Source organism: Trichomonas vaginalis, chromosome V, assembly GCF_026262505.1.
Source record: "Trichomonas vaginalis G3 chromosome V, whole genome shotgun sequence".
NCBI lineage: Eukaryota > Parabasalia > Trichomonadida > Trichomonadidae > Trichomonas > Trichomonas vaginalis.
Window position 1 is genome coordinate 31,840,048 of NC_067207.1, and position 27,072 is coordinate 31,867,119.

At 32.7% G+C, this 27,072-nt stretch overlaps 16 protein-coding genes and 1 pseudogene across 17 annotated transcripts, besides 2 other annotated features; 13 read left to right on the forward strand and 4 right to left on the reverse strand.

Moving 5' to 3' along the window:
* Window positions 1–324: part of a mobile genetic element that runs on past the window's edge.
* A 1,676-nt stretch (window positions 325–2,000) lies between these two features.
* On the forward strand, window positions 2,001–3,481 carry TVAGG3_0439880 (VPS9 domain family; the record flags this gene model as incomplete). The annotated part of the gene is made up of 1 exon (XM_001320195.1): window positions 2,001–3,428. One exon carries the CDS (start codon window positions 2,001–2,003, stop codon window positions 3,426–3,428), a length of 1,428 nt encoding a protein of 475 aa, XP_001320230.1.
* Window positions 3,482–3,862: 381 nt separating this feature from the next.
* Window positions 3,863–5,156, forward strand: TVAGG3_0439890 (uncharacterized protein; the record flags this gene model as incomplete). The annotated part of the gene is made up of 1 exon (XM_001320194.1): window positions 3,863–5,137. The coding sequence occupies one exon, from the start codon at window positions 3,863–3,865 to the stop codon at window positions 5,135–5,137; it is 1,275 nt and encodes a 424-aa protein (XP_001320229.1).
* A 435-nt stretch (window positions 5,157–5,591) lies between these two features.
* On the forward strand, window positions 5,592–8,481 carry TVAGG3_0439900 (uncharacterized protein; the record flags this gene model as incomplete). The annotated part of the gene is made up of 1 exon (XM_001320193.1): window positions 5,599–8,481. One exon carries the CDS (start codon window positions 5,599–5,601, stop codon window positions 8,479–8,481), a length of 2,883 nt encoding a protein of 960 aa, XP_001320228.1.
* A 1,594-nt stretch (window positions 8,482–10,075) lies between these two features.
* TVAGG3_0439910 (transcription factor, enhancer of yellow 2 family) lies at window positions 10,076–10,897 on the forward strand (the record flags this gene model as incomplete). Its single annotated transcript, XM_001320192.2, has 1 exon — window positions 10,076–10,831. One exon carries the CDS (start codon window positions 10,076–10,078, stop codon window positions 10,829–10,831), a length of 756 nt encoding a protein of 251 aa, XP_001320227.1.
* A 636-nt stretch (window positions 10,898–11,533) lies between these two features.
* Window positions 11,534–13,612, reverse strand: TVAGG3_0439920 (Rab GDP/GTP exchange factor family; the record flags this gene model as incomplete). The annotated part of the gene is made up of 1 exon (XM_001320191.1): window positions 11,534–13,612. The coding sequence occupies one exon, from the start codon at window positions 13,610–13,612 to the stop codon at window positions 11,534–11,536; it is 2,079 nt and encodes a 692-aa protein (XP_001320226.1).
* A 1,230-nt stretch (window positions 13,613–14,842) lies between these two features.
* Window positions 14,843–27,072: part of a mobile genetic element that runs on past the window's edge.
* Window positions 15,878–16,479, forward strand: TVAGG3_0439940 (annotated as a pseudogene). Its single transcript has one exon. A coding segment is annotated over exon 1 (602 nt).
* Window positions 16,852–17,331, forward strand: TVAGG3_0439950 (kinase-related family; the record flags this gene model as incomplete). The annotated part of the gene is made up of 1 exon (XM_051234159.1): window positions 16,852–17,331. The coding sequence occupies one exon, from the start codon at window positions 16,852–16,854 to the stop codon at window positions 17,329–17,331; it is 480 nt and encodes a 159-aa protein (XP_051103889.1).
* TVAGG3_0439960 (protein of unknown function, DUF4106 family) lies at window positions 17,387–18,334 on the forward strand (the record flags this gene model as incomplete). Its single annotated transcript, XM_051234160.1, has 1 exon — window positions 17,387–18,334. A coding segment is annotated over one exon (948 nt), but the record flags the coding sequence as incomplete, so codon positions are not given.
* On the forward strand, window positions 18,588–19,058 carry TVAGG3_0439970 (protein of unknown function, DUF4106 family; the record flags this gene model as incomplete). Its single annotated transcript, XM_051234161.1, has 1 exon — window positions 18,588–19,058. The coding sequence occupies one exon, from the start codon at window positions 18,588–18,590 to the stop codon at window positions 19,056–19,058; it is 471 nt and encodes a 156-aa protein (XP_051103891.1).
* TVAGG3_0439980 (uncharacterized protein) lies at window positions 19,091–19,633 on the forward strand (the record flags this gene model as incomplete). The annotated part of the gene is made up of 1 exon (XM_051234162.1): window positions 19,091–19,633. A coding segment is annotated over one exon (543 nt), but the record flags the coding sequence as incomplete, so codon positions are not given.
* On the forward strand, window positions 22,015–22,398 carry TVAGG3_0439990 (uncharacterized protein; the record flags this gene model as incomplete). The annotated part of the gene is made up of 1 exon (XM_051234163.1): window positions 22,015–22,398. The coding sequence occupies one exon, from the start codon at window positions 22,015–22,017 to the stop codon at window positions 22,396–22,398; it is 384 nt and encodes a 127-aa protein (XP_051103893.1).
* Window positions 22,426–23,661, forward strand: TVAGG3_0440000 (uncharacterized protein; the record flags this gene model as incomplete). Its single annotated transcript, XM_051234164.1, has 1 exon — window positions 22,426–23,661. The coding sequence occupies one exon, from the start codon at window positions 22,426–22,428 to the stop codon at window positions 23,659–23,661; it is 1,236 nt and encodes a 411-aa protein (XP_051103894.1).
* TVAGG3_0440010 (protein of unknown function, DUF4108 family) lies at window positions 23,697–24,027 on the forward strand (the record flags this gene model as incomplete). The annotated part of the gene is made up of 1 exon (XM_051234165.1): window positions 23,697–24,027. A coding segment is annotated over one exon (331 nt), but the record flags the coding sequence as incomplete, so codon positions are not given.
* TVAGG3_0440020 (uncharacterized protein) lies at window positions 24,133–24,582 on the reverse strand (the record flags this gene model as incomplete). The annotated part of the gene is made up of 1 exon (XM_051234166.1): window positions 24,133–24,582. The coding sequence occupies one exon, from the start codon at window positions 24,580–24,582 to the stop codon at window positions 24,133–24,135; it is 450 nt and encodes a 149-aa protein (XP_051103896.1).
* TVAGG3_0440030 (protein of unknown function, DUF4106 family) lies at window positions 24,619–25,494 on the forward strand (the record flags this gene model as incomplete). The annotated part of the gene is made up of 1 exon (XM_051234167.1): window positions 24,619–25,494. The coding sequence occupies one exon, from the start codon at window positions 24,619–24,621 to the stop codon at window positions 25,492–25,494; it is 876 nt and encodes a 291-aa protein (XP_051103897.1).
* Window positions 25,511–25,945, reverse strand: TVAGG3_0440040 (uncharacterized protein; the record flags this gene model as incomplete). Its single annotated transcript, XM_051234168.1, has 1 exon — window positions 25,511–25,945. The coding sequence occupies one exon, from the start codon at window positions 25,943–25,945 to the stop codon at window positions 25,511–25,513; it is 435 nt and encodes a 144-aa protein (XP_051103898.1).
* Window positions 26,406–27,017, reverse strand: TVAGG3_0440050 (organellar and viral DNA polymerase type B; the record flags this gene model as incomplete). The annotated part of the gene is made up of 1 exon (XM_051234169.1): window positions 26,406–27,017. One exon carries the CDS (start codon window positions 27,015–27,017, stop codon window positions 26,406–26,408), a length of 612 nt encoding a protein of 203 aa, XP_051103899.1.

The following is a 27,072-nucleotide window of genomic DNA, read 5'->3' on the forward strand; positions in this document are numbered from 1 at the left end:
TACCTTATGAACTTTTGATGGAAATATGCAAATTTAAAATAATAAAGAAAGCCGCGAGCGAAGCGATCGGCTTAGTTCGAAGATTTTGATTCAAATCTTTGCTGATCGGTAATTCGCGGAAGCCGCGAGCGAATCGAGCGGCTTAGGTCTAAGATTTTGATTCAAATCTTTGCTTATATTCCTTAAATTCTTTATGAAACTCGCAACAGTTCCATAAAAAATTTTAAATTCTAAACTGTCGAAATTACCGATCGGTAATCACACCCTTCACAAGTGTGTCACTTTTTACAAGTGTGTCACTTTTAGCTAAAATTACCCCTACTCGTTTTCTTTGTAAAATTATATAGTTAACTACTGGTCAAATCGAAATTCATAGAAAATATATGCAGTATGATATGAGTTGTCATATGATATAATTCAGTAATGACTATTCATGCTTCTTGCAGACTTAAAGGTAAAAAATCTTTAAATTTCAGAAAGAAATAAACAAAATATTTATACAAATTTACTCTAGGAACTTCTATGAAGATAAAACAGAAAATTAAGATATAAAACAAACAGCCGAATGCTTCTTTACCTTTGAAATTAAAATTAATTTGAATCTGTTTTCAATTGATAAAGAACCATTACTAATATGAAAGGTAGACCAGCAAAAAATACGTTATTTCGCAATTTTTTTAAAAAAATCTTATGGTACTTATTTTCATTTGAATAGCCTCTCAGATGAATATAATTTTTAATAATAATATCTCAAAATCGGCCCGATAACTTTCATGCGATACTTCGCACATCAAATATCCATCCCCTATATAGTAAGTATCCATAGCCAAAATCAAAAATTATTGGTAAAAATTTTGCTGGTCTACCTTTCTAATATGTGCACAGATGCTGTTTTTATATATTTTCAGATACATTCTGAAAATTATAATTCTCATTTGTTAATAAGTCAGTATCATTACGATATTCTGGTAGCATCCATTCGAAACCAGTAAGTTTTGATTTGCGTGGTATAAGAAAACGCATTTTTCCTGTACCAAATATTTGATTTAAATTTTCTTCAACTCCGAGATCGTAAGGATTGTTTTTTGTGCGTGATAGCATTTCAACAACAGTTGTGTTATCTTTAATGCGTCCGATAACCTCTGCTTTCAACTTTACAATTAAACCAAAAAACATGACGAAAATAACTGTAAAACAAAATATTCTAACTCGTTCTGTAACAGAATAGTAAATCGGTATCATGCATTGTAATATCATAAATGTTAAATCTATGATGCCCCAGTTTAACATTACGATAAAAGGCTGAATATTTCGTAAAGCAACGCATTTTCCAATTGTTGGACAGTGGTGGTCCATTCTCAAATGGCATTTATTGCAAAAACTGCAATGATGGCACCTTGGTGGTTTTGGTAATCCGCATTTCTCGCAAATTGGTAATGAATCTAGTGTTTCTTTGCTAATTAATTTGTATCGTATATTTTTTCGTAAGAAATCTTGAAGTCTACCATTATCGCCACAAACTGTAATAATTAAAGCGTAAATATACAATGAAAACAATATTATATCGCATATTGCAAGTAATATGATTAAATTTTCCCCTACTACTTTGGATATTGGTATTAGATAATGATACCAGAATGAAATTACGAGACCAAGAACGCCAAATGATATAATTGAAGGACCTAAGAATTTAAAAAGGTAATACCCAAATGTATGATAGAAATCGCGCCTATGTGGGACTAAGGCAAACTTCATCTGATACGATTTCTATCACAAATATATATTTTATAAACCGAAAACATAAAACTCTAATAGAAAAATGTGTATATTAATTTGTTGTCAAAGAATGGATCTGAAATCTCAAAGTAAATTCCCTATGAAAAAAGAAATTCGCCAAAATTGATTTCTTGTTGTTTGTTTGGATGTGTGAAATTGCATAAAACGATGAAATTCAGAAATTGGATTGGATATATAATTTCAGAATAAAAGTGACAGAGCTGATGAATTGTCCAATTGAAATTCCCTCAATTTCTGCGTGGATTGAGAGGAACAAAAGGATATCTCCAAATGTTAAATTCGATGTAACTGATGGAGATACAAAGAAAATTCAAAGCTACAAAGCAAATAAAGAAAGATATTTAACAACTCTCATGAATTGTAAAAAAAATCTTGAAATGATGAAGAATCAAGCTATAAAAACTATCTCTGAAGTTCATGATGCTCCATTTATGAAATTGGGCCATCTTAGTTTTAATGATCAGACTCAGAACACAGAAATGCATAAATTAGTATTCTTACATCGAAAAATACAAAGTATTACACTGAAATCTAGCAATGAAACTCTCAATAACTTGATAGAAAAAATAGAAGATTGTGAAAAACTCAAAGAGCTTCTTCTTGATCAAAAAATACCTGAAAATATTGTTATAAAAATTGATGAGACCTTTTTCATGTACTCGATTTCGATGAAATTACAAAAATTAACTTTTAGAATCACAGCTCTTCAAAACTACTATTCTAAGCTCGAAGAAAAGACCAAATTATTTTCCCCACCAAAATGGTTTACGGATTTCCCTGGATTTATGCACCAGGCCCTTTCATCAGCTGTTTCCCATTTAGATAAGACTCTATCGTACATACCACCTCAATCTTGGGAGTTGCCACTATCTAGATACTGTTTTAGTGGTATAAGCGACTACGGCCAGAAAATTGATGAAATATGTAAAACAATTTTGACAATGCCGCCACCGGACTTCCTCAAAAGTGTTCTAGAACTCGGTCTTACCTTAATTCCAGACCAAGAATCATTTTCTACGCCTGAATTAAGCGTTGGACTTTTATTATATTTCAGAGTCATATTTGATCGATTGTACGAGTTATATCCCGACATTTTATTCGTCAAGAAAGAGAATGAAGCCGTCAAAATGGCTCAATTATCAAATCTTCCTTGCGAATTATATTTATTACCGGAAAAGTCATCTCCTGACCACATATCTACACAACCCATACGTGAGGCATTCCGAAATGACTACTATTACCGCAGTGCGACTCAGTTTTTGGAGTCATCCATGTTTTGTACGAATCCCATTGATGATTTGTACGCAATTCATAAGACATTGCTATGTATTAATAAGGCAGCATTGATGCAACGCATGAAAGAAAAGGTTGCTTCGATTAATGACATCAATGAACTACTTTGCTTTGATGATTTGTTTGTTTTGTTCTTAGGATGCTATCTATCATCTGATTTATATGAATTTATGAGTATTGCTGACTTTGTTGCTCGTTTTTCACCTGCATTTTGCTTATCTAACTCTTTCGAGTACGCACAAGCAACTTTAGAATCTTTGGTTACTCATATCAATTCTATAACTCCAGATATTCTTAGAGAAAGACTTGTCAAAATCAGAAATTCCCAAAATCAATAATTTTATTGTTCTTTGTTTATTATTTTTGTTTATTATATTATGTTAAACCCATGAAAATTAAATCTAATATCTTTTTTACCTTAGAAAAACAATTTACAACTTCAAAAATCAGATATCTCATAAATTACTCTTAATTGAAGTCGTTTAATAGCTTATAACTACTACAATTGATTTGTTTAGACATAGTGTTGTGGTAAAAATCAGGAAAATATGAATAAATTTAAAATTTTGTGATATATGTCATTTAACCAAAGTAACTATTGAGATTTTAAACTTTATACGCAAGATATATCAGATTCTATGTGTTTTGAGATGACATCAATATGATTTGAATCAAATATTATCCATAAAATCCGAAATCACCAGGCTCAAAGGGAAATTTGTATTAGTTGCATAGTGTAGTTCGTCATTAGATAAACAATATAAATTCAAAAATGTTGACGCTTTTATCTAAATACGACGATCCTAAAGATTCATTCGGACTTTTACAGTTAAAAGGAGTAGGCGAAATCAAATACGATGTTTCCATGAGTATTCCTAAATGCAAAATCTGCGGTTGTCAAGAATTTCCTATCAAAGGAGATGAACAACTCTGCAAATGCCCAATTTGTTATCCAAACGAGGATTATGTTGATCAAATTGTAAAATTATCAGGAGAAATTAACGATGCACAGCATTATTTTTTCATTTTTGATACTTCATACAAAATGAGTTATATTATCAAGCAATTAATACAATTATCAAGCATCATGGGAGACGAACAGACAGTTACTATTATCGGGATTTCAAATCTCACAACAATAATTTATAAAAGTGATTTAGGAGTGGCAACTCTATTTACTTTCAAAGATATGAGCGAGTTTAAGACCAGTAAATTATATGCTGTTAACAAAAAGACTCTAATTGATACAATTATCCCTGGAATGCCAACAATTTTCAACATAACAAGAAATCAAGAGACAGGACAAGCCATTAATTTAACTCATGTTGTCGATTTACTTACGAAATTCACTTTTATACCTTGCTACATTGCTTTATTCTACATTCGTCGCGAATCTGCAATAATTACATCAGATGAAGCCTTAGATCTTGGTAGTAATATCAGCCAAGGTGATAAGAACATTATTCATTTCATTGCTGAGAAAGGATTCAAAAGATTAACTGCAATTGCCAGAGTTTCAGGCGGAATTGTTGTTAAACCTGTTAGAAAGGATAAAACATTCGTAAGGAATCTTATTAATGTCTCTTCTCGCTCTCTTGTTAAGTTATTTGTTCCGAAATCTGTCAAACTCGTTGTTTCTACAAACGAATTCGCTTTCAAACAGAAATCACAGTACTCAAAGTATGTAACCTCTCAAATTCGCGGTTTGGCCTGTCTTTTCAAAGTCCAACAAATTAATGAAAAATCTTCCATTAATATTGTCGAAATAAGCGAAACAGCAGTTGGAAAATGCATGGTATTGCATCGCCATAAGATTGATGCTCCAGAAAACCAGCAATTACAGAGAGAAATGAAAATGAAACTTGCAGTTTACAAAGTACTCAAAACAGCGTGGCAGGGTGATAATATTTTGAAATTAATGCAAAGTTTGATCACTGACGATATGAAGAAAGGAACAGCAATTGATAATTACGGAGTTAATCCTGATGAAGACATTTATTCACTCTATCAAGTCCTAACTAAGGTCGGATATGTTTATAATTCATAAATAGTTTGTATTTTCTAAAGTTTTACTATTATTTTTCAAAGATTTTTAGAAAAATTTGATTTTTATTGAAGAGTTACTAAAAGAAAAGTAGAATTAATAGCTAAAAGATGATAGACATTTGTATGCTTATCGTCAGCTATGGGTTTTGGTTCTATTACCGAGGAAATAACGAATTGAGCAAATTTGCAATAATAATTTTAACTGAAAAAGAATTGAGTTTTGAAATTAGCAGATAGATATGTATTTGTTTTTCGAAGATGAAAGGATAACTGACAAAATTCCGAATAACGAAGTTGCGAAATCGGCCAATTCTCAGCAAATATTAACTAACAAATATAGACAATTTGAATTATCAGTTTTATTTTAGTCACGGGTTATGCAGAATTTTCCCCGCTAAATTTTTTTAACACCCATTCAAAAAAATTATACATTTACAATTGTCACTTTTTGAGTTATACATTATGAAGCACTCTCATAAAAGCCATTCCAGCCATCACAATGCTTCATCTTTATCACATACAACACGTAATTCATCGCATTCAACATCACAGACGCGTTCAACAAAGAAACCATGGCCACAACCGCAATATCCCATTGGCTCACCGAATAGAGCAGCGCAAATGGGTTTTCCTCTGAGATTGTCAAATGGTTCTCCACTTTACACAAGTCAAATTCAGAATTCCGTCGATCAACGGTCAACAATGACACATTCTGAGCCAAGATCACAGATAAAATTCCCTCCTAAGGGTCCCTGGCCGCAAGCCAAATATCCGCTTGGCTCACCAAACAGATACTCACAGATGGGAACCCCAACAAAATTTGATTCTTCGCAATATCTCTTAGATAGCAGAACATTCGAACCAATACAAAATTCTGTTAACAGATCTCGTAGCCAAAACTCAAAATCTAGAGCTTATTCTTACGAAGAAGAAGAATATTACGAAGAACCACAAAATTCTCGAGTTTCTACAAAACAATTCGAACCACCACAACCACATAAATACTCCTATCTCAATAATCCTGATCAAAAACGATTAAATAATAAAATTTCCAAAATATTAAATACTCAATTGGACGAAGAAACAGATTCTGTTTTCGGATCAGATCAGATCGCACCTCCTACACGTTACAATCATAATAAATACGTTGATTTGGGCTTAGATAGCGACCAAAACCCAGATTTACCACAAGAAAAGCCAAAAGTGGTCAGACAGCGATCAGTTCCTTCAGAAAGGAAACATTCGTCAAGACACCACTCTTCACACCGCAGATCTAAGCCAAAAGACATCATAACTGAATCAGAAGCTTCAGAAGTTGCCGCAGATATACAAAACAGACTTTCTGTCATCAAAGATCATCTCGATTACTGCATTGGAGTTTCCCAAAACGTTTTTCAACCAATTGAAGAAGATTATCAAAATTATTCTCAGAATTTATCGCCACAATTAAGAAGTAGAATGCCAAAGTCAAGAGCTATTGAACTCGCTCAAGATGAGAAGCTCAAGAAGGCCGCACAAAGAGTTTTGAACGATAAATCTGACTTAGATGAAAATGAAGAGGAAGAAATTAAACCAAAACCACAGAAACCAGCTCCAAAGGCATCAAGACAAACATCCCAATCAAAGAAACAACAAAGTCCTGCACAAAAACCAGAAGAAAGACAAATTCCAAAAGAAACTTTTCAGAAACAGCCAAATCAACCACCAAAGCAACCAATACAAGAAGAAATCAAGCAAGAAAAGCCAAAACAGCCACAATATGCTGTAGAAAACGTTGAAGAAGAAGATATCAACGAAGAAGAACTTCCTGAGTCACTTTCTGATGAAGAACTCCATCAGATTGAAGATGTTGTTGACGCAGGAGGCAAAAACAACCTCAAAGATGATATTAATGAATCAGATTTTGATTCTCCAATTCCTCCACCTACTCCAACAGATCCTATTGGTTCTCCAGCTATTAAGAATCCTTCTCCAAGAATTCGAAACTCTCCAAATAAGAGTTTCCACGATTCTGATTCTGATTCTGACCTTTTACCACTTTTCGTGCCTCCTGTTGCCGATGAGTTTGAGCCACAGCCAATATCTGTTCTTTTAGCCCGTGCAAAACTCGAAAGCGACGAATCTGATATTGATGTTGACGAAATTATGAGAAAAGTCAACAATTCAGAGTTCGAAAATGACAAACTTCCAAAGACAGCCAATCTCAGCTCTCTCAATCTCATTGGATTGAATTCTTTCAAGGTTGATGACGATGATGATATTTTAATGCACGGAAACATCTCATTAAGCGAACAACAGCCATCGTCAGGACATGCAAGTCCATTCCCGAAGACAAAGATGTTTTCTTTCCATCAAAATACCGAAATTTCTGCAAATCTTGAAGAAGAAGAGGAAGAAGAGGACGATGACGAGTTCGCACAGCTCTTATCTCAGAAGAGAGATGCAGGACTTAAGTCTCCTGTCGCAGAAGAAGAGTCAGAACCAGAAATAGGATTTTCTCCAATTAAAACCCCTCCAATTTCAGACGAATCCCTTATAAAAAGACTCGAAAAGAAAGTTGAAGAAGTAATTGAGGAAGAAGATGAAGAAAATCCACCAGAAAACGAAAATGAAAATAATAATTTCCAAGAAAACGATGAAAATGACGAGGATGATGAAGATTTCAAGAATTTAAAGGATGATGACCAAGAAAAGAACCAAGAAGTTGATAACGAAGGCTGGGGACAACCAGAAGAAGAAGATCAACCATTTACAGAAGAACTCAACCAAAAAATCAAACAAATAATGAGTTTCTCAGACGCTGATGATGAAAAACCAAAAGAAGAAGCAGTAATCGAAACCCCAAATGAAGATCCAATTGATTCTCAAAAAGAAGAAGTTCCATCAACAACAGAAAATGAAACAAAACCAGAACCAGTTGTTGAACAGAAAGAAGAAGTTCCTCCAACAACAGAAAAAATAGAAGAACAAATACCTCAAAAGGAGGAAGTTCCCTCGACGATGGAAACCGAAAAAGTGACAGAAAATATTGAAACACCAGAACCAATTGAAGAAAAGAAAGAGGAAGTTCCCTCAACGATAGAACCCGAAAAAGTACCCGAGAATGATGAAACAACTCCAAAGGAAAGAGATGTAAAATTAGACCAAGAAATTCCGGTAGAACAAGTTTCAACACCTGATGATAACAAAGTTGGAGAGAATTCGATAAATGTTGGCGATAGTATTGTTTTTACTGCACCTCCAGATGAAGAAGAGGATGAGAACTTAGTTGATGACCTTGATGACTTACTTGGAAAGGTAGGTGTTGGTGCAAATGAGGGAATTCCATCTGATGATGATATTTAACTTTATTTAGTTTTATTTATTTTTTTAGATTATTTTATTTGAATTTTTTTTATTTTATTTGCTTGATATAAATAATTTTTTCTTTTATTTAAAGTGTCCTTTTTTAACTGTCTAATTTATTCTTTTACTTGATGTCAGTTGCTACTTATATTTCGAAATGATTCATATCACATTCATGAAAACAATATATTCATATGCGTGTAATAGAAAAGTACATTTGATAGTAGTATGAAATAGCAAGCTTATTAAATGGAAATGAGCTAAATATAAAAAAATTAAGATATCAATTTTAAAGAATTATAATTATTCATGATATTGGTAATATCAAAATGTGAATAGCCAAATTTAGCAGAAAAAGTATTAATAGCGTTTAAATCATGACTATAGTTGTGCTAAATTAGATAATCATAATTTCTATTGATATTTCCAATGAAATAGTGTAATAGGGAGTAAATATAGAGGTTGTTACATTTGTATTTAAAATGATGATATCCAAAGCTTGGGCAGGATGAAAAATCGAATAAAATAAAAAAGTTCTTAATATTTTGTAATTTAAGAACGGTAGTATTTGTGGAAATTGTATAGTAACTATTGGTATTGATTTGCTAATGACCGTGGTTTATACTTTTCAAAATCAAGAAAATTTCCCTAGAATAGAGATTGAATCCGCGAAATTCATGAGGTAATAGTATGAATAGAAAGCAATTATTGTGGGTAATTTGAAGGATTTGTCGTATGACTTGAAAAAAAATCATTGTGTCAAAAATAATTAGCGAACAATATATAATGAGGGCTTTAAACAGATTGATGTTAAAAATATAAAAAAATTAAATAAATTGAAATTTGAATAAGAAAAACATGAAACTATATATGCATCAAATTAGGAAGTAATATGTAATATTGAATTTGAAAGTACCTTCAAATTGAAATTGGTATTTTGAAAACATCGATTGAATTAAAATCTTTGTTTATCTGATATTGTATTATTTAGTATTATACTATCAATAGAGCAAAAATATTCTTGACATGAATTTACATGTTCACAAATTAACCGTACAGTTTTCTAAAAATTGAAATCATAAAATTGTGTGATCAATTAAACCTATTTAATTTGACTGTATGTATATTATAGAATAGAATTATCCTTTCGTCATTAATTTTGAATAATTGTCAAATTTTGTGAGAAAACCCCCGCAAAATAATATCTATCAATCCTGTTTTAACATTCAGCATTTTTAATTAAGTACAAAATATTTCCCAAATAACCTACACAATTCAATTCTTTATAAATTATCTCTATTTTCCTCCAAAATATGGAGAGGACAAAATATATTTCGATTAAAAATGTGATTTTTATTTTCAAGAAAATAATTCAAGATCATTGAATTTATTCAATAAAGTCCTTTCAAAAAAATACTGCTATTTCTCAAACTAGTATTTTTATCGATTTGATTAGTTTATTACTAGAACATATATTTATCATCTAAAATCATACATTTTGATAGTGAATTTTTTCATTATTATTTAAATACCATATCTATATCGGGGTAAATTGTTTCTTCTTCTTCACAATTTTTTAAATTTTGTGTGTTGGATGTCTACATCCTCGGCCCCAGCACAAATCCATTTCAAGCAGCGAATGAAAGCCAATAAGATCAGCACTTTAAGTGACTCAATTCAGGAGCTCCGAAAAGCACTCGACAAAGAGAAAGGAGTCCAAAATTCCATTACAAAACTTTCCACAAGGTTCAATATAAAGCGTAGGAGACTTTACGATGTCGTAAATGTTCTGATTTCAACCGGATGCTGCGAAAAGGGAGAATTTGATTGTATCATTTGGATGGGTGAGAACCAAATTTACCAAAAATTTGCGGATTTATATCGCGTTCGTCAGATTGGAAATTCTACAATGACAATCGACGAACTATTCCCAATTGAAATATGCGTAGGAGTTCCAAATCTCACAATTAATTTCATTCTCGTTTATTTTGCTTTACAAACTCAGTGCTTAGATTTACGAATTATTGCAGCCTTATTTTCTCGAGGAACTCAACGAATGAAAACAACTCTTTCGAAATTATATCAAATTAGTTATATCTTGTGTTCAATTGGTGTTACAAAAAGAAGTACCCAAGTATGCGAAGTAGTTTTAGAAGATTATTTGTACCAATATGTTCTGAATTCCAACAATACAAACCCTGATTCCAAAGAAGATCCCCTTTCGATCTTCAATTTACTGAATATACCTCAACATGATGATTTGCATGAAGCTATCTTGAATCGAAGAAAGATGTTTAACCAATACTTTATCGATAACGCTTACAAAGCAGATTTCATTCAACAGTTCTAGTTTTTATTATTTATTTGTTTTTAATTCACTCTTAAATTGTTGTTATTGACTGATGTTTATTTGTTGAAATTGTCTCCTCCTTATTTTTCTGGCCAAATTTCGATTATGATTTGTTTTCTGACCGAAATAACAAAACAGATGATGCCATTATGAAACACAGACTAATGGAATGTGAGCGATTACATTTGAAATCAATCTCTGAGGCCAAATAATCAAATTGATTATTTAACGTGAAATTTAGTTGAACCCTCTAAAATGGGTCCATACGTACAATTATGGATATGACTTATTCTATAAAAGTTACTTCAATTGAAATTTGTATAGCAGATTTTGACATTTCTGAATTTTAACCAAAATGACAAACCAGAACAAATAATTCCGCACTTTACATCTTACGTAATGCTTAAAAAACATAATCAAACTCAGAAATATCTCCTTATTGGAATTAAAATTGTAATATTGATCAGAATCTTATGATTTAAACGATGTAAATATCTTTCCTTCTATTAGTGTTGACATTTTATAGTACGGACACTCAAAATCTAAACTTATTTTTTTACAGAAGGTTATCATTGGAAAGATTTTGAAATAATAAGACTGTACATGTAATTATAATATCTTTGTAATGACTTTTACATTATAAAAATTATTTAATTCTTAATAGTAAACTATTTACGTAACATATCATGAATAAAAACAAGATTATAGCAATTTCTGTAAACATATTTTCTCTTCTGGGGATAGTTCATAACTATCCCACAAGCTTCTAAATAATTTTCGTGTTTCAGTATCTAAATAACCCGTAATTTCAATTCCAGCTAAATACTGAAGAATTACTACAGGATATCTCCAATATATTTGTTTTCTACCTGTAATAGTTGGGATATCAAAAGCTGCAGTCCACATCGTCCACATATCATGAATAGCTTTGCAAAGAAGTGGAGTTAAGCCAATCATGTCTTTCTCAACTAAGAACTCTTTTACAAAATGATTCAATCCGGAAATAAATTCATGGTCAATTGAATTTTCATGAGAATCTTTGATAAATCCAAAATCTTTCAGTTCTTTTGAGACATTTTCAATGCAAAGTGGAATTATTTCATCAGTATTAAAATTTTTGATATTGAATTTGTCCTGAATTAATGAAAAATGTTCAAAAAGAGAAACATTTGGAGAAAGTTGATCAAGAAAGCATAGCTGTGATAATTTTATAGCATGTATGAAACCATCTTCATCTCTGAAAGGTAATAAATCATTAATACTGTCTGTAAAAAGTAAAATTGTGTTATCATTTTCTAAATTTTGGATTTTAAAGTGGTTTTGTTTGTATTTCTTGAAGATATAATGTACTGCATCCTCCAATTTTATCTTCTTGACATAAATTTTATCATTTTCGTTTGATTTCACAGAAATATTTTTATCTTCAAAATTTTTCTCATAAAAAGATGAAGGAGAAACACAATTGATATATCCTGGTAATATTATTGAACCTTCTGAGGGATTTTCTACTGGAATATAAATAAATTTTTGATGACTTAAATCTTCTTTCTTAAATGTCTTCAATCTTTCAACTGCAGCATAGAATGACATGAAATGAGCTCCAAAAGCTGTTTGCATCAATCTTTTTCTTGAAAACATGTTAATAAAACTTAATTCTGTACAAATCTTTGGAATTTTGGACTGAATCAAACAATATAATAATATATCAGTGATGTCATCAACACCTGCTCTTGAATTTGATGATTTTGCAAATTGATTTAACAATAATTCAACAGATAAATAGATTTGAATGAGTTTTGATGTTGGATTCTTCATGTTCTCAATTTCTTTTAGTTTTTCAATGACATCTTTGAATAGTTTATCGTTGCAAGCCATCAATGAAATTGAAATTCCAATTTCTGAAGGAGAAAATTGGTCAAATTCTTGATATTTTTGTTCAATCATGTCATCATCCTCTTTCAAATTGATTTTATCAAATATTATGTTATGAATCAATGAAAACAAGTACTTTTCAATGCATAAATCGAGATGTTCAATTGTAAAGAAAGGCATTGACTCCTGGATGACTTCTAGAAGTATAGATGAGCTTGTTTCCTTATTAAACTTGTATTCATCAATTGTTGTATAGTTAAAAATCGGTTTAATTTTTGGAGTATTTGCTTCGTTTTTAAGGAAAGATATCAATTTGTTGCGCATTTTATCTATGAAATCTGGTATTTCTGTTTGTGGATTAGTAAGAGACTCTATCTCTATTGCAAATGTTCGTATTTGTAATCCTAACTCTGAGTTTGCTTGTTTTAGATAATCAGAAATTGAAGAAAGATGTAATTTTTCTGATGTAATGTATCTTTCTTGTAGTTTTAAAGAAATATTGTTATTTGAACTGTCTCCTTCAGGAAATGTTGAAATTGGATGAATTCTGTTGTAAGCAATCATCTGATACTTTTCCCATTTGGATATTTTGTACAGTGTTCGCTCTATTGTTTTGTCTTTACTTGCTTGTTGTAATAGTTCGATTAATAATCTCGGATCTTCAATAGTATTTTCAATTTTTAACGAAGAAATCTCTTTAGAGCGTAGACTTAATACTTGGTTTCGAAAAACAGCTGCCTTTTCTCCAGCTTTTGCATGGTCGATAATCAGAATTTGTTTTACTCCAAGTTTATTCTCAGAAGTATGTAGTACATCAATAGCATATTCTTCAATCTTCTTGTTTTCTGCATTAAAAAGCAGCGTTGAGAAGACATTTGCTATTTTGTTGATGTCATCTTTAGTAATCATAAAAAATGATAAATAAAGTAAGTATTTAGATGGACTTATAGTCATTATATTTATTGGTAATGTTAAATTAAGGTTTTATTCAGTAAGAAAAAAAATTATTATCAAATTTTCATTTCATAGATCAAGATTGTCTTGAGCTTCCTTCAAGAAGCAATGTACTTCTTCTTGTTTGCTTGAGATGACTTCAAGAACGCCATCCAGCCAATTTTCAGCATATTGAAGCTGTTGATAGCCAGTTCCTTGAGCTGATTGTTAGAAATCAAAGTATACATGTTAGTGCTTTAGTAACATCTCCTTCGAAACATTCGATATGTTCATGGAATTCTGTTTTGTTAGAAAAAACAATCTGTACTATTGTATGTGCTAGTCCAGGCACTATAGCTCTCTTCTAAAGCCTTTTCTGCATTCTCTTGGTCCTTCTTGATCAAGTCAAGCCCGGAATTTGTTTCCATTTGAAAAAGTTCATTCACGAATTTGATGTTGCAAAAGTGACAAATTTTGATGTTTCTTACAATTGGAGCAATAAACGATCTGGTGTATAAACTCTGCCTTTCAAAAGCACCAATGCTAAGTATCTTCAATTGATTGGTCCATAAAAGCAAATTTGAAATATTCTTTAATGCTAAATTAAAACTTTTGATATTAAGAAAATGAAGCTAATATGTACTTTTAGTAGAGATTTCAATTGGCATGTTGAAAACAGCTTCAATATAATAAACAAAATTTGAGTCAGTTAAAAAATGCTACTTACACATTGTGAAATATATAACCAAGATTTGCTTAATTGAAGCTCAAGAGTTTTTTCATTGTTTTTTGATAATTAAAAAATATATAAAAATGATTTATAAAAATGTTAGTCGAAGTGAGGATCCGACCTTTATGGTAGAACCTATTGATTTGTAAATGAATAAAGGAATATTAAAATACAAATAAATATAAAAGTATAATATTGAATGATGGAAATCAAATGTCTGAATACGTTAATACTTATATTTAGGTCGGGTTATTATTTTGATCATCAACTAACATCAATGAACGCCAACTACAAAATGCAATTTCATTATTTCCATTTGAAGAAAAATAATTTTCTTTTTGGAAATTAACATTTGGTCGGATTATTTATTTGGTTATGAAGCCAATACAATCGTTTAATTTTTTGAAAGAAATGTATTTTGACAAGTTATTTTACATGTATAGTATATTCCCGATGATAGCAAATGTATAGAATGAAAAAAAAAAAAAAAAAAAAAAAAAAAAAAAGGTAGTGGGGCTTCCAGGCACTTCGTGCCTTCTAGCCCCGAAGATGTTTAGTATAAATGAAGTTTTTATTCGGAAAATTGTTAGTCTTCTTGGTCGAAAACATTATATAATGTTTCACTTTTCACAAATTATATATGTTTTCATGTTTTGTCAAGACTTCTTCGTAAATGTTTTGTCAAGACTTCTTCTTCGTAAATGTTTTGTCAAGACTTCTTCGTAAATGTTTTGTCAAGACTTCTTCTTCGTAAATGTTTTGTCAAGACTTCTTCGTAAATGTTTTGTCAAGACTTCTTCTTCGTAAATGTTTTGTCAAGACTTCTTCGTAAATGTTTTGTCAAGACTTCTTCGTAAATGTTTTGTCAAGACTTCTTCGTAAATGTTTTGTCAAGACTTCTTCGTAAAATCAGACAAAAATATATTTTAGGTGAAGAGGTGAGATTTCACCTGTTTTTTCACCTCATTTCTCACCTCTTGAATTTTCATGAAATTTACACCAAAAATATATTTTAGGTGAAGAGGTGAGATTTCACCTGTTTTTTCACCTAATTTTTCACCCTCTTGAATTTTACACCAAAAATATATTTTAGGTGAAGAGGTGAGATTTCACCTGTTTTTTCACCTAATTTTTCACCCTCTTGAATTTTCATGAAATTTACACCAAAAATATACTACTAGGGTCATTTACGAAGAAATCTCAACAAAGTCTTTACGATGAAATCTTGACAAAACATAGACAAGAAAGTTCATGAGAAATTAGATGAAGAAGTCTTAACAAAGTCTTTACGAAGAAATTCATGAAAATTCAAGAGGTGAGAAATGAGGTGAAAAAAGAGGTGAAATCTCACCTCTTCACCTAAAATATATTTTTGGTCATTTACGAAGAAGTCTTAACAAAGTCTTTACGAAGAAGTCTTGACAAAGTCTTTACGAAGAAGTCTTAACAAAGTCTTTACGAAGAAGTCACAATAAACATCTGTCAAAAACCGCTTTTTAACTTCACTTAAAATGCCACGTAAGCTACGTAAGAATATACGTAAGAGGAAGAGAGCATTGAAACATCCAATAGTAAGACTAACACCAAACAACAGTTGCAACAACAAATGCTGAATGACCCCACTATGTTGCAACAAATGTCAAGCAATCCTATGCTTTTAAACCGAGTTGTTGGTGCACAGAGTGGAGGTTTAAGAGCGGCACTTTTAGCGAAAATGGCAGGCTATGGTGGAGCTGCAGACGGAACAGCATATAACCCTCAAAGTCAAATGAATTTGAGTTCACTCAAAAATCAAATAACAGATGTCAAAAAGTCAAACATAGACATACAGAAGCAAATAAGTGAAAACGAAAAGAAACTAGAATATGACAGACACACAAAGAAACTCAATGAGTTAAACGTAGAGAAAAAGAAGAAAGAAGAACAACTGAAAGAACTAAGTACAGAGGAATATGCGAAAAAAGTGTCAGAAAAAGCAGCAGAAGTAGCAAAAATGGAACAAGATGTCATAAATTTGAAAAACCATACTACTCAATATAAAATACTGAAAGATGAAGAGATAAAACAAAAAGCCCTGAAGACATATATGGATAGCGATGAGTATAAAAAGGAAGTTGAAGCAAATGTAAAGGCAGAAAAACTTTTACAGTTGCAAAACCAAACCGTACAGTATGAAAACTTAGCACAAGAAAGTAAAAATAACGACGCGGCTATGCAAAAGGCAATGAAAAGCGCAGAGTATATAAAAGCTAACAATGACTGGTTAGATGCCCAAGCCAACGCTAAAGCAGCCCAACTCATAGGGTCAATAAGGACAAAAATACAAGCGGATGAAGACAGTTCAAATGAAGCTTTAACAAATGCTGACTTTAAGAACGCCTTCGAAGCTCTTCATAGTAAGGTGAAACAAGTGAACGATTTCTCATCTGGAAAGAAACTGAAGTCTGAAGGTTTCGACAAAGAGTTAAAAGAAGTAGCACAAAATATGACGAAAATAACAGATGCAGCAACGAGACAGGCAGTTCAAAGTGCCTATGACGCCGTTAGAGCAACTGTTGTGGAAAGTCAAGAAAAAGAGTTACAACAGACCAAAACAGACCTAGTAAATGCTTTCTTAAAAACGAAAAGTCAGGTAGGACACTATGCTGCAGATGGAACATATGTGCCAGCTGGTGGAACTTATATACCACCAAACCCTCCAAGAGAAGCACCTGCACCAGGACTACCTAAAACATTTACATCGTCACATGGACACAGACACAGGCATGCACAACAACCAGCACAACAACCACCTCCACAACCAGCACAACAACCAACACAACAACCAGCACAGCAACCAACAGTTCAAAACCCTGCACAACAACAACCACAAACAGAGCAAGGACATAAAAGAAGTAGAGAACAAGGAAACCAAGAATTCTTAAAAATGCTTAAAGAAGAGTGTGGTTTCCCAGATAGTATATAAAGAAGCTATTAGAAAGTTCAAGGATGGAAATACTGACCCGGACCTATTTAGCTTTATGGCTCAGCACCAAAACGGATATAATCTCAAACCTGGAAAATACAAGCTCGCTAAGGGATATGATTTAATAGCATATCATCCAAATGACATGGATGAATTTACTCCGAGATATTTGATGTCAGAGCTAAATGACAATTCAACTTTCGTCATGAAACGCGTAAAAAATAGAGACGGAACGAAAGAACAAAAGCTTATGAATGCGGATGACGTAGATAGGGAAATTGTTGAAAACGGTCTCGGAATATATGAAATGCCAGCAGATGAGGTACAAGAAACTCCACAGGAAGAAGTTCAGATACAACCAGACATGGAAGAAATAGTTCAGCAACAACAGCTAGAAGAGCCTGAAGGAAACGAACAAGTCCTTCCTTTGGAAACTAACTTCACAGAACTAGATGAAGATTTGGAACAGCCGAAAAATCTTGACCCTCAACAAGAGTATGCGGAGAATATGGAATCTTTCCAAGAGTCTAAAAAAAATTCGGCTGACATAGTAGAAGAATATCGAAAAATGTTTGCCGACATACAAAAGACTCCAACACCAGATGAAAATATTCAGCATAGAATGGAAGTACTGAAAGAAAATGTACACAAATACAACAACCCTTTTTACTTACGAGCATTTAACGTTCAATCTTCGGATGAACTCGGTGAAAATAAAAGGTTAAATTTCAAGAAAACATATAGAAATGAAACATTGTTTAAAGTTCATTCAGAACCTAACCAAGATGGAAACAAACCTACTTTTGTTTCTGCAGACGATGGAACTACAATGAGATGGGGTCATAAAGCTAACCCGGATAGGTGGTTCATAAACTTACAACCACAATTCCAAGAAGTTGTAGACGCAATGGAAGTCAATGGTGAACCAGATATAGCTGGTATTTTAAGCGCGGCTTTAATGCCATTGAAAGATATGAAACATGCAGATATTTTGGACCAGTATGAAATGAACATGGCTGATGGAAATATAACACCTGACGTTCTAGAACATTTATCTCAAAGAACTACACAGAACCATAGAGATGGTATATTTGGTGAAGAGTTTAGAAAGAAAGTTAGGGAGAGAAGGAAGAGAACCTATTGTACATGACCTTGCAAACGAAAGTTTACAAAATGTCATAAAAACTTACTTTGCAGACGATGAATCGAGAAGGGATGAATATTTAAGAAAACTCAAATGGACAGTACCAAATGAAATGTTAGTATTGAAAAACATGTTCCTTGACAAAATAAAACCAACTACAGAAATAAACGACGCAAGACTGAAAGATTGGGTAAAAGCTTTCCCATTCACAAAAGATATAGTTGGTAACATGGAAAGAAAACCAGAATGGCTACAAAAACATATATTTGGAAACGAGCTTATTCCATATGGACAGGCACTGTTTGAAGCGCTTGAACCGGAAACTCAGGAAAGAGTCATGCAAACAATACGCGAAGACTCAAATACAGACTATGACAAACTCTTTCTAGGATATAGGTTACCTGAGATGGGCGACCAGTGCCAAAAGGCAAAAAGGACATGGGAAATTTGCAACATACTAGATGAACATAATGCAAAGATGCAACAACTTCAAGCAGAGGGCAATGAAGGAAAAAGAAGAGTTAAAAACTCAGTCAGGAAGAAAGTAAAGCTTGGTCCACGTGGGTTCTATTATGACATATAAATCCAACTATTCTATATTTTTACTCATATGAAATGTACGCCGCTCAGAATATAACGCCAACAGTTTTGGATGCTATGAATGGAAATGTTTCCGAATGGTATAACGAATGCGACAATGCCATTAGAAGGTCAGAAATAGTTCCTGGAACTTACGAATATACAACTGCTGTTTCTTATGGAAACGTAGGTGAGTTTGGAGAAGGTTCTTCAACAACAGTAGATATTGCTTGCGACAGGTTTCATATAATTTCTATTGACAACTCTTTCTTATACGTGGAACAAGACATTGAAATAAAACCTTCTGCCAAGTTGTCTGACAAGAAAGGTTGCAATGGAATTTTCTATGTCGGATACCAATATGCTCCAGAAGTTTTCATGGGATATAAGATATATTCTAACTCTGACTTAGTTCAAACAGTAACATGGGCAAACTATGAATGGTTCGCTTTGAGAAACTCAGTACAACCACAAGCTAGAGAACAAACAGACCAGTATGCAACTATTGAGAAAATAAGAAGACTTGACCCTAACGTTCCAGGAGTTTATGTTAACCTTTCTGGTTCAGATGGAAATGCTGTCACTAAAGTAAAACTGAAACTTAGAGTTCCTTTGTCATCTTTCCTCATCTTCAGGTTTTTAAGATACTTGCCAAACTGGGCAGGAAAAATTTCTATCGAACTTACTCCAAGCAAAAATAACTTAGTCATTGCACCAACACAAGACCCATTCAGCATTGCTGTAGCTGGAACTGGTGGAGCCAAGTTCTGTGACTTTTGCAAAGACAAAGTTGACTTAGACTTTGGTTTCTCAAACTTCAACACTGAAGTAAACTACTATTTCAATGCTGCTGGAACTGCTTGGGACCCAGTTAAGTTCACATGCGAAAAATTTGAATGCAAGAGAATAGAAAGCAGACTTGCAGTCTATATGTTGGACCCAGATATTTCAAATGCTTTAGCTGCCAAATATATTGCAGTTCCACTTATGTTCCCTATACACCAAATATCTGTCAAAGACTTTGCAGGTGAAGTTGGAAACCAAAGTGCTGACCCAGGTGCAAGAACAGATATTGCCTTAACAACTGCAATGAAACATGCAGATACTATGTTTGTACTGTTCAGACGAACTATAAATGACTATTCTTGTTTCTACAACCCTGGTATTAAATATCATATAAACATAGATGGCAAATATTATCCAAGAGAAGAATATTCTACAGTTGAGGATATGAGGTCATACAACTTGACATTAGATGCTATGAACTTTAACAACAACTTCACAACAACCATTAACCCTGAAATGCAAAGTTCTATTATGCCATATGTGAAAGTATGGACTCATACAGGAGGTCAAAAAACTCAATATACAAATGGAGACCGTTCAAACTTTTGGCTTGGCATTCCATTTGCTGACTCAGAAGACTTTATGGGTGGTATTTCAACTGTTGGTACTGTACAAATACAATATACTGGTGACAGAGACGGTCCAGATGAATTGAAAGCAAAGAAGTTTACAAAACCAATAGCACTTTTCACGGAAGATGCTCTTTTGAAGATTCGTTCGATGAAACCTGCTGGGGCTCCTCAGATTGGCATAACGACAGCTTCCATCGAGCAGATTTTGGCAGCAGGTCAGTAAGTTGTTCTTGAACTGACTTCTCTCCGTCAAATATTGACAGTACGCCAGTTTTGACATAAAATTGTATTATAAACTTACCTTTAGAAATATCTGTAAGTTTTGTTGTTATATTTTTGTCTGCTTCAAGAACTTTCACCATTTCGGTTATACCAACTTTCTTTGCTTTATGAAAATATTTTGGTTCAGCAAAGACTGCTATTCTATAACATTTTCCATTGTTTGTGTAAAGAACTACTCTGTCAATGTATTTGTATTGTTTGTGTGTGTAAACTTTGTTCTGCTTCAATTCGAAGAGATACTCAAATACGTCCATCTTTTTATTCTAAGTAAAATGTCATTTCCGAAAAATAGAAGCGTAAGTGTTTCAAAAGGTTTAATGGCGGTGGCAGATGTGAAGTTAAATTCACCAACTCAAACAAACACTCAAAGTGTTGTTGTCAATGTCAAAGAAAGAGATGTTGAAGTGGGGAAACCATACGAGGACGAAGATGGTATAACAATTGTTCCTGTAAAAGAACAACCAACATATCCTGAAGTTAGCAGAGAGTTAAGTTCTGTTGCAGATATTCGAAATGACTACCAACAACTTAAAGACAAACTTAAAACTCAGGAGAAGATTTGTCAAGCTTTAGGTATAATGTTAAACTTGGTCGAACACAACCCTGTAAAAGTGAACTCATATGTCATTGCACCTCATGAAGTTTTGAAAGAACTATTGAAACTTTTGACAGAGGCAGACGATATAAACATCAAAGAAATAGAACCCGACATTGGTTGCTGTGGTGTTTCATATAATGTCATGACAAGATATACGTTATGAAAGGAGGCGAAACGTTGAACTTAAAATATAGTTTCCCAGACGTTATAAAAATTTGACGACCACAACATTTCATTAAAATTTAGTTGCTAAGTAAATGGCAGAAGACATAGTGGTTTATACTATTACGACTAAAAACCCTGAGTCATATAATTCTATAACAACAAACTTACAAAGTCCTCAAGGACGATATTGTAAACTAACCTTAAACACAATGACGACTAAAGCCTGTTTTGCTCTTTTGACACCAGAAGACTTTGTTGTTGTGAATGGTAAAAAATACTTCTTTGAAGATACTTACTCAGATATACCACCAACAGGTTTTGTTGACTTATTTAATACTTTAAGGACGGATGTAACATGTGCTGCAACTAGAGCAGGTTTCATTATGTTTGGATGTCCGACTGAGTTTACTATAAACAATATGAGCTATAATACAAAACTTATTTCTGGTTTTTACTACCAACAGTTTCCTATAACAGGAAAAGGTGTCATACAAGGAATGTCTGTTCCATTGACTTTAAGTACACCTATTTTATATATTGTTTCAAACTTAGGTTCAAAGTGCTATTCGAATGTTGACAGAAACTACTATGACCAAAAGATACTCATGCGTATAAACAACACTTTCTCTGCTGGTTTGCCTATTGTTCATTCGAATGCAGAGTTTTCAGCTTTAGTAAACTCAAACACTTTAGCAAACATAAACTTAACCTTAGTTGACGCAAACTTTGTTCCTGTAAAACTTTTATGTCCTATGTATTTGTCAATGACGGCAGAAAGTTTCGAATTGGAAGATGCAACTGGTGAAAGTATTGTACTACAAGAACAACTTCAACAACAAATAGCTCAAGAACAACAAATGCAACAAATAGCTCAAGAATAAAAAAAATATTTTTTTTATTTTTATAAAATGTACAGAATAGATGTTTCAGATTTTTATGACTTCCAAGCCTTCAGAAATATGTGTCCATTTAGAGACTATAACAAAGCAGTCGAGAATTTGAAACGTTTAGTCATTTATGTCGACTCTGCCCCAGAATGTTATGTTATGAAAGAATGGGATGTTGTCTTTAACAAACCAAGAGCAACCATAGTTTCAGAACAAGAATGTAAACAGAAACTTAAGAAAATAAAAGTTGTACAAGTTGGTATGAAGATGTTAGATGCTTGGGATATCTTATTGTCAAAGTTAGAAGATTTTTCAGTTCGTGGTATAAAGTTTTATACACCATCTCCAAACTTCTATTCTATCTTCACTGGATATAAATACGAACAAGTAGAATGGAAAGAAAATGTTATAGAAGCTTGGTTAGACCATGTCAAAGAAATTATATGCAATGGAAACGAAAGAGTCTATGAGTATATCTTATGTTGGTTTGCAAACATCTTACAACATCCAAGTGCTAAAAATGAAACTGCTCTCATTGTAATTGGAAAACAAGGAACAGGTAAGAACACTTTCTTTACAGATATTTTGTGCAAACTGTTAGAGGGCTATTCGAACCCGAATATGACAAACTTAGAAAACATCTGCGGTAAATTTAACTCCTCAATAGAGAATATGAAACTTATAGTATGTAACGAACTTCAAAGTATAGATACAACAAAGGTTTTAAACTCAGATGCTTTGAAGAGTCTTATAACAGACAAAGTTGGAGTTGTTGAAAGAAAATATAAAGACCAAAGAGTTTGTGAAAATGTTGCAAATTTCATTATGGTTTCAAACAACGCCGTTCCGATGAAGTTAGAAAGTTCTGACAGAAGATATGTAGTTGTCAGAACGTCAGATTCTCATATGCAAGATACAGAATATTTTGACGCTTTGTCAGAAACTTTGACATCTGACTTTTACAACCACTTGTTCTCATATTTTATGACATTAGATATTTCTAAGTTCAATCCAAGACAAATTCCACATACCGAAGAAAGACAAACATTGTTAGAAGCAAACAAGAGTGTTTATGAACTGTTTATAGATGAGACTAACTTTGAGTGTTTGGATGAAAGGTCATTGTACGATGAATATAAACAATATTGCCAAGAGTATGGTTATATGACAGCGTCTAAACGAACATTCTTGGCAAATGTCAAAAATCTTTTAGATGTTCAGAACGGCGTATATACAAAGAAAAATTTTTCTGAGTAAATTTTAAAAAAATATTTTTTTATCCGATAGAAAAGATGGCAAAATTCATCTCAGTAAACAAGTACATGACAGAAGTCAAAGAAGAACTAGACCCATTCGCATATTTGAATGTTTACTTCTACCATTTTGAAAAGTCTACATTTGACAAAGTTTGGAACATCGAACCAGTTAAGTTTGCTATTGTGACTAAAAATGGTGCGAAATTTGAAGACTTAGACATTGACGGTATGTTGACAGTCAAAGAAAATTTTGACAGAAAGTTCTCAAAACTCGAAGAAGGCAAAGCATACAAACTTGTTATACCTTATGAACCAAAGAAAGCAGACGACTATGAATATTATGAGTCTAAGATAGTTGAAGTTCAAGGTAAATTGGGTAAAAAGATTTTAGAGTCTAAACCAGTGTTTGCTCCTAAAGAGGAAGAGAACATTGACATTGACCCAGAAATGTTCTAAAAATAAAATTTTATTTTTACATGTCAAATTTCTTTTTCTCTGGTTCAGGTTCTTTCTTCTCTTCTTCTACTTTCTTTTCTTTCTTCTCTCTCTTCTTCTTCTTCTCTGGTGGAGTTATGTCAAACTTCTCAGAACCATATTTTTGTAAAAGGTCTTTGTCCTTTAATAGCTCTTCTATTCTGTTTTCTATTTCATCTTCAAGAACAGCGCATGTGTCTTCTTTGCATTCTAAGAACTTTTGTTGGACTTCAGCTTTCCAATCGGCGTCATCTCTGTCAACAAGTCTGTCATTGACAAATTTTAAGACTTCTCTGCTTAATGTTTTATGGTTCTTGTCATATTCCCAGAAACAGAACTTTAGAACAAATTCACCTTTCTTGTTTACACTATGTAAGATTTTATGGTCGACAGATGTTTTGCTGTCGAAAAGTTTGTCTCGAATATAGATAGCGAAATCGCTAGACATTTCCTAAAAGATAAAATTTTTAATTTTTCTAAAAATATGTTAGAAAAAAAGTTTGCTGACATTGACAAGAAATTTGAGAATGTTTTAAACAAGAACAAGAGGAAGTTAGAAAATGCTCAGATAAAGCCTATACATGACAAGTTCTTATTTGCTCAGAATGGTATAACAGGTCTAATTGCACCACCTGGGTCGGGTAAGACTTTCACTTATCTTAAAATGGCTGCACAACAACAAGAACTAGATGAGAAGAACCCATTCTATGAGTTAGTTGTTATTTGTAGTACTTCTGGTCAATTTGACCAAACCGTCAATTCGTTCAAAGATATTATAAAAAAGTCTAAGTTAGTATGTATAAAAGACTCTGAGTTGTTAGATTGGATAAAGAAGTACCAAAGAAGAGTTTTGAAGTACAATGCTATAAATGAGTATATAAATTCTAAGTTTAAAGACCCAAATGAGGAAATGCAGAGAATATTAGAGAAGAAACACTTCAGAAACAAACAGAAAGAGATAGAATACATTTCGAAGAAATTGCAATCTTACGATTGGAAGACTTACCCTCACAGATGTCTTCTTATCTTAGATGATTTCGCCTCTCATCCTTTGTTAAAGAACAGAGAACAAGACATGTGTCGAATTCTTAAGAAGCTCAGACACTTTAACATCTCAGTTGTCATTTGTGTACAGACAGCAAAGAGTTTAAGTAAGGATGTTAAAAGAATACTTACTGACATTGTACTTTTCCCCGGATTGTCCGAAGACGATTTCATGGAACTTATGAAAGAGTCCATGGCAGGTAAGTTTGACAGACATGAACTATGGGAGAAGTACAAAGTCATACAAGACCCTCATACTTCTTTCAGAATTCATATCTACGCAAACAAAGTTCAAATTGTAAAAAGTCAAGCTTGAAAAATAAATGGTTCATCTACTCTGCTTGTTTGAAGTTGTCAAAATACTCTGTTATTTTTTCCTTCAGTAGCGGTAAATCTTCTTTGAATGTAAGTATTGTACAACCTTTAATATCATAGTGTGTTTGAGGTAACGTATCTTGAACTATTTGTTTCACATCTTCATTTGGTGTCATTGAAATCGGTAAGTTTTCGCGATAGAACCAATTTCTGTCAGATTTGTAAATCTTAGCAAGGTCGTAAAAGCTTTTGTTGTTTCTTCTGACTAAATGCAACATAACCATATCTCTGTCTTCTTCATTTTCCATCTCTTCAGTGTAAATCATATACTTATAGTTCTTTTCCTTTCCTTTTGGTACCGAACGTGGTATTCTTTTCTGTATGTTTTTGTCTTTTGCTTCAAGCTTGTTCTCTAGCTCTTCACGTTCTTGTCTATGAATTTCATCTAACATCATGAAAATATAACAAGCATAGCGAGGTGAAGCCCACATTGCAACAGCATTTACGAGAAGTCTATGTACATACCAACCTCTCAAACCATTTGGCAAATTTTGACGATTTTCGTACGGAATCTCGACCCGCGGAATTCCGCGGGTCGCAAACATATGAGGAAATTCTTCTAAAAGTTCTTTTGTCTGTTGGTTTTCAAACCAATGATGTGCTTGCTTTGTAGAACGAAGAGCATTCAAAATACTTTGCATTTGGTACATGTCATCTTTGACCGAACGAATGAGACGTAACTGTTTGTTATACTGAACCCACTCGTATTCTTCACTTATGGCTTCATGAACGATAGCAGTTGTTGTGTTCTCTGTTGTTGTCATTTCTGTCTTTACATACAAAATAAAAAAAAATATTTTATAAAAACTAACGCTATTTTCTATCTTGTATAAAAGACCAAAAATAAACGCTTTACATGTATTTTTCAGCAACTTCGTCAAATAATTTTATAGCTTTATCTATCTCATCTACTTCAAACGTTTCTTTACCTTTTATGGGAGCACCATACATTTTCTCAAACTTTTCAAGTAGTTCTGTTTCAGCAGCTCTCATATCGTTAACAAACGCAACCTTAACTCTATTGACTATACTGTCATATCTTTGAGTTATATTATATGTTCTTCCTATCTTATATCTCTTTGTATTGAAGTCCTTCGGTTTCTGAACGATGTAAAGTAAGCCTTCACTGCAACGTTCCGTATCGAATGAACCATATGTTATGAAATTATATCCAACAACTGGGTCTAACCATAACAAAACTACTGGTATAAGACTTTTGTCGATGAGATATGCTGTAGTTCCATAGAATCTTACCGATATCAAAAGCTCAGGATTTCTTGTCAAAATTTTCTGAGTTGAAGCATTTCTAACCCAGTCCTTTGCTCTCTTTCCAGATAGTGTTAAAATGTCTGACAAAGAATATTTGTTGTATTTCTTTGAGTATCTTACGTTTAAATCACCTATTCTAACCACCTTGGTCTCATTGTCTATCTTTTTAACTGTTTCAAACTCAGTGTTTGTCATTTCCTGTTCTTACATACAAAATAAAAAAATAAAAAAAAATAAAACTAGCTTTATT